This window comes from Thamnophis sirtalis, unplaced genomic scaffold (genome assembly GCF_051295495.1).
Source record: "Thamnophis sirtalis isolate CommonGarterSnake01/CBP01778 unplaced genomic scaffold, rThaSir2_p1.2 scaffold_5, whole genome shotgun sequence".
Lineage (NCBI taxonomy): Eukaryota > Metazoa > Chordata > Lepidosauria > Squamata > Natricidae > Thamnophis > Thamnophis sirtalis.
The window spans coordinates 79,629,860-79,639,495 of NW_028261385.1; the positions used below are offsets into that span (position 1 = coordinate 79,629,860).

The 9,636-nt window shown below is 37.0% G+C and overlaps 1 protein-coding gene across 1 annotated transcript in view; it reads left to right on the top strand.

The window, feature by feature from the left end:
* The window catches only part of CNTLN (centlein), a 214,447-nt gene extending 205,153 nt beyond the window's left edge, over window positions 1-9,294 (top strand). The window contains exon 26 of the mRNA XM_087717005.1: window positions 9,005-9,294. Within this exon, the coding sequence (XP_087573131.1) occupies window positions 9,005-9,118 (114 nt within the window). The 3' untranslated portion in view covers window positions 9,119-9,294. The remainder of the gene's footprint in view (window positions 1-9,004) is intronic.
* Window positions 9,295-9,636: the final 342 nt, after the last annotated feature.

Consider the following 9,636-nt stretch of genomic DNA (forward strand, 5'->3'; position numbering starts at 1 on the left):
AAGCTTTTTTTCTGATAATCTGAGTGGTTTTGAGTGAGATGGAAGACAGGTTAGCACTATATTTGTTTGAGCTAACTTTACAGATAGAAAGTAAAACATCCAAGGATACGGGCAAATGTATTAATTAAATTATTGAGCCCCTCTGTATCCTTGGTGGAAAGAAAAGGATCCATTCTCTCATTCGTCTTTTTAAAAAAGAGATTTTTTTTATTATGTGCCTTTAAAGTTAGTAGTTGATATGGACACCTGAGGAGTTCATGGGTTTCAGTGACCTTTTACTATGGACCTGTTTCCAGTCAATTCATGTTTTCCTCACAGCCAGACAGCTGTTTATTACCATGTCTTCCCGCATTCTCTACAATATTTTCTACTGAGACCTCAAGCAGCTTGTTAGTGGGAAGTAAATATTGATTTGGCATCCTGTCAATGCAGAAAGAATGAAAAAATTTCCACCAGAGGCCCCTCAAACATTTTCCTATCGACATTTTCTGGGCAGAGTGGAAAGCTGCATAGAGGATGACAAGGCTGAGACTAGTTGAAATCCCTGAGGGGTCCATTGAGACCGCCGCTGTGACCTGTGTGATACTTTTTCTTCTCTTTCAAGTCTTTTTTTTTAATTCACACACAGTCTGCTGGGAGGCACCCCTCTTGTAAGTGATCAAGGGCAGCTTATTGGCAGGTGAGAGCCTGCTTTTCTAGTCATAGCGAGGCAGCTTTTGTTTCAAGATGGCTGACAACATAAACTGGATTTTTCAAACTTCTGTCGACTGTAATGCATTTTTCATTTTCATTTTGTTAATGGGGCAGTCGAGTCTGAAAGGCAAGTGCTTTTAAAATATGCCCATGACAAACATCTTGATACTTAGTGCACTGATGGCATCAACATAGTTTCTGCTCAGGAATTACGAATAAGCAGTGTTGATCAGCATAAAGCTGTTTTTTTATCAGCCAGATGAGGGTAGAGCACGTGTTTACTTAGTTGAAAATTTATAGTTGAATCTTATATTGCGGCTGCTATTTATTATCAAAATATTTTTGCTAAAGAAGTGTCAATAACTTGATTGTCAACAAATTCTGCTAATGTGACTTCAACTGAAAATACCAATTGTACAATTGCATTCTAGCATTGATTTGCATGTAACTCAGATTACTCTTCATTGTGGTTAAGAGATTTGGATCTGGTGCCAGGAACAAATGCTTCTCCTTACTTGCTTAGCATACAGATTATCACCGTGCTCTAATTTTACTCTGTATTACTACTCAATTGTCACCAATGTTTACAGTGGCTAATGCTAAATAAGATTTGAGCTCCAATTAAGAACTTATTAGGGGAAACATTGATGCTGAAGTAGTGATATTTAATAGAACCTTAAACTTGGAAAGATGATCTACTCCAACTTTCTGCACAGTAAAATATCTTTGAAGGCTTACTACTTGCCCTCTGTTTAGAAACCTCCAATGGAGAATTTGTCAGGCAATCTTTTTATTTATATAGTCTGGAAGTTTCTCCTCTTGTTTACCCTGAATCTACTTCCTTGCAATTTCAATCTGTTCTGGAGCAATAGATGATAAATCCACATCCTCTCCTATGTGACAACCTTTCAGATATTTAAGATTGTTTTATCTTCTCGGTCAACTTTTTTGAAATCTAAATGTTCGCAGAACTTTTAGCTGGGAATCCCCCATAGGGATTGGCATCCAGATTTTCAACATCTTGGTGAACAAGCCCTCTGAATTTGCTCTAATAAGGCATGGTCCTGTTTGAATTGTGGTGCCTGGAACAGGTCACAATATTCCAAGTGGCATCTGATTAGCTCAGAGTAAAGCAGAGAATTATTTCGTGTGATCTGGTTTCTATGCCTTGGAAATGATATAAGGGAAAAAAGGGTAACGTAAGGCAGTGTTCTCATTTTGTTTCCTCTACCTTTTAATCAAGATTCTTAGTTATCCAGAATTACATTTGCACTAGTACTTGACCATGAGACATCTGGATCTGTTCTGATACAAGGGGCACTCTCTCATATTATTTTGAACTTCTCGACATAGCAAAAATTTTAGATTGTCCAACTTAATTCAATAGAGCTTACTCCAAAGTAAATGTGTGCTAATTTCTTGATTGCATTTGATTTTATTTCCCATAATCACAAATTTTTGTGATCTGAGTTTAAGGATGACTTCTAACTTTGTTTAGGCTTCTAATCTCTGCAAATAAATATGGTTCACATTTTATTTCATTTTACAGCCTTATCAGGGCTTGCCATAGGAAAATGAAAGCAGTTCAGTTCCTTACATAAAGAAAAGTATTTCCTAAGAAACAGACCTGTAGAAAAATAAAATGGCATGAGGAGGAATCTGAAGGAGTTAATTTTTTAAATATATTTATGAAAATAAGGGTGACATGATGATGATATGTTGAAAGGTTTTACAGTACGCATCAGCCCATTTTTTCTGGAGACCCAGAATTATCTTGTGTTCCTGGCAAGTGCTGCCTGGGAAGGGACTTCTTGCTTTTTCTGTGGGGACTACACACTAGCTAAGGAGCTGAAAAAAATCAGAGCCTCTCTCTATGATTTAACATAACCCATTCAAAACATTTACACGTTCACATAAGCTTTGCGATATGCTGGACTTTCTCTCTGTTCCCCCCCCCCCCCACTTTCTTTTTTTCCTTACAAAATGCCTTGCAGCAAAGTACATGAGATCACTTAATTCTGAAGTTTGATATAGTGTCTTCTTGTGACATCAAGCCTGGCCTCTGGAACATAATTGCCCAACAGTATTGATTTAATTGCCTAGGTTTATTTGTGGACTCCTAATTATTGACTGGAGGTAAATTTAATGGAGAAACCTTTATGAACACAGGGAAACTGCTGCTGTTGCTGTTGTACATAAATGAACGGCATCACATCCCCTTAGATCATTTTTCAAGCTAATTTTATTCCACTGTGACAGTATGATAACATTTAAAATGTCATAGACATTTTATTTTTATTGCTGACATGCACCGTTTTACTGCTACATTAGAATTTGGGAGGGAGCAGTTTCATGTGAACACTAGTTGTTCTTTATTGTCATTTAAAGATTCCCCAGGAGAATAATAATAATAATAAAACAGGCCACACCTCTGGTGTAGATTCCATTTCCACTTGGATTTTATACTGAAGTTGATACTGAAGGGGATTGAACTCGCCACCTATTGCAGCTGTTAATAATAATATGTTGGTGAGCAAATATATCTCTGATAACTGCTGAACAGATATACCAATATCGATATATATGTTTTTGTGGTTTTTTTATCTTGCTGTTCAGACACACCAAAAAGAGATTTCCAAAACAAGTCATAAAGATAAATAACAAGGTTCTCGAGAGTATGATATTAAAGAGAAAAAGGATTTGGAGTGAGGAGGAAAGGAGTTAAAAAAAGAGTTTCATCTGATAATTACAGAAGAGGTGGTAGAGGTACAGTCAGGCAAGAAATATGTAAAAGATGCTGTCTTGGGAATAGGGTAAAACAAGATCCATCAACCACCCAATCTTTCATAAAAGGAATCTGGTAACATAATATATTTACCAGAAAGGTAGAATAAAAAAACATTCGTCCTTTTTTTTGTTGTAGTCTGTTTTGCATAATTTAAAGGTGGGAATTAAAGAAGAGGGCCTCTAAAAAACAAACACCTTTCATTCCATTTTTTTAAGAACCCCATCAGAATCATTAAAAGGGGGTTAGGCTTGTTGTGATGTTCTTCCTAGGAAGCAGCGCTTTCCAGACCAAGTGGAGGCACCCTGAATGTGCTATCCTGCTTTTGTTTGGAACTGAACATTCTGTCTAGATAAATTAATTCTTCCTCCAGTGATTATTGCATATAATTAAACCAGGGGTGTCAAACTCACATTGCCACAGTGGTGTCACGTGATATATCATGACTTTTTTCCCTTTCGCTAAACTGGGCATGGGCGTGGCCAGCATGTGATGCATCTGGCCCATGGGCTGCGAGTTTGACAGCCATGTATTAGACCTTTCAATTATGTTATAGAGCAATCATATTATACATCACCTTAATTGGAGCAGAATGGAATATATTTGGACCATGGCTGCAGCAGCAAAATAGTTGCCAAATTTAAAATATGCTCACAGTGACCAAAGAGAATAAAGGTACATAAATAGTAAAAAGAGTAAAACAATGGCAGCTATAGCCATCAATCTGGGATTGTGTGACAGTACTCAAATACTTTTCAAGAAAAACCAAATTAATGAATATGATGGCCTAACATGAAAGGAAGCGAACAATTCTAAATGAAAGAAACATACCACTATGGAACTGGAAGAACTGCGCTATGACACACAACCTTAGAAATTTATAGGCGATAAAATACATATATACTTATTTCACTAAGCTAGTTATCCTTCCCAACTAAACACATGCTTAGTTGTCATTTGTGTACAATACTTTTATAAATAAATTGAGTGAAACTGTATGCTGAGGTTTCATTCATGAATGAGATTTGGGAAGAAACCCACTCTATGCTCTTTTTTGTAATGTTTCAACCCTATTTTGTATCTAAATTATTAATACTTGTGGGCCTTTCTTGATTATTTCATATTAGCCACATAATATCTCCCAAAAATGTTGACCCTATTTAAAAGGCATTGGCTGTGAAATTCTTTTATGTTTAAAATAGTTGCTCAGTTTTGCTGATTACTACAGATTGCAGCTAGACAGAGGTGCAGACCAGCCATCTTAAGAATTGTCCTTCAGTTTAACCCTGCACTACAAGGGTATCAAACTCACAGCCCACAGGCTGGATGTATAACCCATCCCTGGTTTAGCAAAGTGTTTGGGGGGGCGGAGTCCTTATACATCACGTGACAATCACATGATGATGTGGGTTTGATGCCCTGCTGTACTAGTATTCCTTTTCAGCAGCTACCAATACAATTGGATGATTGTTGCATACTTTTTCAATTGCCCCCTTAGGTCCTGCTCCAATTAGTAGAAACATGGTGGACAGAGACTTTTCACAATTCTCTGGACAGAACTCATCGTTAGCCCTTGGCTTGATTTCTATTTGCATCTCACTCTAGCTGCCAGGAGAGATTTAATCATCTCCTAGTGGACTTTGCTGTCACTGAAAACATTTGCTAGCAAAACATTAGTAGTTGCCTTTCTGATGTCTGTGTCTTTTCTCAAGAGGTCTTGCTCTTGTGAACTCCAAAGAGGAAAGCTTCCAGCATCCTTACATTAAAGGAAGTTTAAAACCACCATGATAGGTAGATCATGAAGGATCTATTACATAATGCAAGCACCATTAACTTCAAAGCTGTCACAGACTTGAGTAAAACTGCTTTTCATAGCTTTGGGCTTGTAATGTACTATAATGTAATCTGAGCTCTACATTGCCATGGCTGATGAAAAGGGATTATACATCATGACACAAAAAATTAGCTGAATAAACAGGACGTAAGTGTAAAGCAGAGAGCAGTGACAAATTGCTCACCAAGTAAACACACATTAAGCCATATGGTCATACTACAGTAAGGAAAGGAATATTTACTGATTTTTAGATTTTAATTCAAATGGAAGACTCTGAAGACAAATCTTTGATGGACTTAAAACAACTTGTCATCAGTCAAATTAATCTGTGAAATATCTTGATATCTGGTCAAGCTGCAAGGCAAAGGGTAGAGAAATACAAGAACCAGAGAGTTCTTCTCTTCCTGCTCTGTTCCCCCCTCTCTGGTTGTCAAGAAAGTATTTGAAAGTGCATCCTTCTGCAGCTCCTGCTGTCAATAATCTCAGATTTCCGAATACGGAACAACCAGCAATCATCCTTCTCTGAAGAAAATGTATGTAAGGCATTCTCCTCTTCATTGAAAACTTGCCCTTTCTTTTATTCCCTGACTTAACATGTTATTAAAATAAGATTGAAACTCTGCATGCCTTTCTTCTGCCACTTATTGGGGTATCTTGTTGCATTTTGCTTTCCTAACATGAGAATTCCCTGTATTATTTCTTGAACAGCCTTTAATATGACTTTTAAAATGAATAACCACTTGACCCTCAATAGCTGTCAAGCTGTCACTTCATTCAGACAGCTGCCTATAAGCCAACTCTTTGGTTTGGCGTCTGTCACTTGATCTTCTGACTCTCTCCAGATTTTCCCTTCCCATCCACAACCATCAGTTTCCTTTCATGGGCACAAGTCGTTTAATAGTAAGCCTGCAGACAAGCTTATTGTTATGGATATTATTTAAAATACATGTATATCTTGGTCCTAAACATACAGCTGTATAAATAGGTATTTGTACCATTAATTGTTACATCTCAGTGCATTTTCAAAGCAAATGCCTTACAGCATTTCACCATGCAATTAATTTTTGCTTACATTCATAGCACTTCAAGTCAGAATGTTATCATTTGCTTTGGTGGAAACAATTCCACCAAAGCAAATTGTGCCATGCCAATTGTGCATTCCATTGCTTACAAACAGCTCTCAAATATTTCAGTTGATAAAAATGTTATTGTTTAGTTAAAATATTTCATTTTATAGCGCAATATTTAAATAGATGAAATGTACCTACTGCTAGAATGTATCTTTCAATATTTTAAATTCAGATTGCCATAATGATATCAACAAAGATATAAAGCATGGTTTGTGCTTGAAAGGAAATAGCTACGTTCCTAGAGTTTTCTCTTAGTTCTGGAAAAAATGGCAGTTTCAAGGGCATTGCTTTGAATCTCAAATCCCATATTTGATTTGCTGTTTTTAAAAATGTGTTTGGATCTGGGTTTTTTGTTTTCCAGAGCAATAATAATATGATAGGGGTCATACTGGTTGAGAAAATAAGGAAGAGGGAGCAGCATCAATTGTTAAGAATACACTCATAGACAGATGATGTTCTTAAATCCAGATTTTACAAGATGAGGCAGGACCTGCATCTGCATACAGAGGTTACTCTAAATAACCAGTCACAAAATTAAAACCAACGGAGATTGCTTTTGCTTTACCATATATATACCTGATAACTTTGGCAGCTGCTATTGTTATTGTTGTTGTGAGGAAGTTAGGTTTTCCTGGATTGGATTATGTATATTGTTCTTTTTTCTGTTATGCATTATTTTGTATGGGGATAGCTATCGTATGAGTTGCACAGGTATCTCTACTAGCGCTGATGAGTTTCAGGTTGTAAAATGTAAAGATTGTGTTGGTTTTTTTGTTTCTTGAACTTTGACTTATGATTGCGCATGGTTTTGTTGATGTTGGTTTTTCAGGTTGCATGCTAAGTGCAAAAAGAATGTTTCTTTAGTGATTGGTTGAGTTTTGCTGTCAGATACATACATATGAATTGTGCTTGTTAATTGGAAAGAGGAGCTTTAATAAAAAGCTATCATGTTGCTATTGCTTTTTTCCTGGCTTTCTATTTGTACAGCCAGGCTGACAAAAATGTCGCTTCTACTGTTTAATATTAGGATTTAAAAGGGGAGGGTGAGGGTGTAGTTAACAAGGGCTATCACCCTGCATATATTTATGCCTTTAGGGTGAAAAGCAAGAGAACAAAAAAATGTTCAAGTTCCCATGTTCCCATGTTGCAGAATGCAAGTTTGGTTCAACTTGGACACTCCAGTGAGTGTTGAAAAGGAGAAACCATCTTTAGTTTATATGGATAATTTTTCCTAATTTGATAGGCATAAATATAGGCACATATGCCTTGTGGCTTCATTATGATTTTGTCAAGATGACATCAAATTATGCAATTGGGGAAATCCCACATTGCTACCATTTGCCCTGGGCAGGAGTCAGACATCTCTCATCCAGAAGCCTTTTCTGGACTTACTAGCTTGTTAGCAAAACATCTCCCATCTCCTTACATATCTCAAGTTACTTGTTTATTCTAAATTCCTGTTATACAAAACTTGCATCTCTCTCAGTCCAACCAATTTTTCAACTGATTGATTTTCCATTATTGCTTAATGTGCAAGCTAAGCTGCTTCTTGTTACCTCTGCCACAACATTTGAGATTTCCATATCACAACGTGCAGGAAAAGAAATGTTTTTCCCTCTTTTTGTCTGCTATGGTTACAGTTTGTTTCATATTCTCACAGACATAGTTCAGGGATCATTCGGGAAATTGCCTGTCCGTTTTCTGCCATTACAGCCCATTGTTGGGCTGATGTGGTAGAATAGGACCTGTTGGCAGAGAGTTCATTTGCTGAAGTGAGCTGAGTATTAGTGAGTTCCCTCATAGTTAAATCTTCATTTCTGTCACAACCACTTTGTGAATCATATTTTTCTCTAACTTGAATATGAATTTCAAATAAAATAAAGCCAGGCTGGAGATGATGGCATGAGGGGTGGGGATGGGGGGAAACATACCTCCCTCTCCTACAATATTTCCATCTCTGGAAATGGGTGGGATCTTGTCATATGTCTTCTTCCATTTTCGTCACTGCTCCAAAAGAGAAGGAGGGAGAGAGTTTTGATTAGAATACTCTAATTGTGTCTTGATCTCGGAAGTTATTTTCTGCCTTGAGTCACAAGTTTCACTGGATGCCTCTGAAAGCCTTTGCCCCCAGCGCTTGGAACTGTATTGATAGCTCTGTCTCTTCCCCTCTTGAGAGCAGTCAGCCTGTAGTGCTGCGTCTACTTATAAGTGCCCTAGAGATGACTGTAACTTCATATTGATCAGCTGATTGAAGATAAATGACAGAGCTGCTGGTCTTGCAGATTACATCATTAACATGGTCAGTAAACCATGAATTGTTCAATAAGGCGTTTATCTTTTTTTCATTTTATTCTGCTCTTTTATCATTTTTATGATAAGGAACAGTTACACTAATCAAAAGGATCCATTTTAGGGAAAGGCACTTCCTGTGTAGGGGTATCATCGTCAGGACTAAGTGAAATCTAATCTCTTGAAGATACTTAGTAAATGTTTTTAGCTGAAAATATATATACATATATATAGGCTTCACTGATCATTTTTCTTACTCTGTTTCCCTTCCAGTTTCCTTTTGCTTCGTATTTAATGGATGCAGTGCTGGAAAAATTAAATGAACAAAAGAAGCTGGCAGAAGAATACAGTACTCTGATTAAAAGAGCAACTAGGAAGAGTTCATAAACTGACTTTTAAAAAGGAAGAGGGTTTTCTTTTGCCCTGGATCCTGTTTCTGGGATTGGTGCACAAAACGGATGACCTATCATATTCAATAGCATCTGGATTTGCTTCACTTATATAGACTATTACAAATAATCAAAATAGATTCACAAATGTGTGATAGATACAGAACAAAATAAACTGGCAAGTTCATCTAACAAAATACGAAGCTACCTTAGTATGATTTTTTAAATTGTTCCTTGTATATTGCATACACATTCATAAACTAGGTTTGCAAGTTTCAATATAAATGTTCTGAAGTCATGAATTTTAATTTGATATCATTTTAAAAATCCTGATCACCAGTAAAGTTACCATTAAAAGTAAAGGTTCACCTCGCAAATATGTGCTAGTTGTTCCTGACTCTAGGGGGCGGTGCTCATCTCCATTTCAAAGCCGAAGAGCCAGCACTGTCTGAAGATGTCTCCATGGTCATGTGGCTGGCATGACTAAATGCCAAAGGCTCACAGAACGCTGTTACC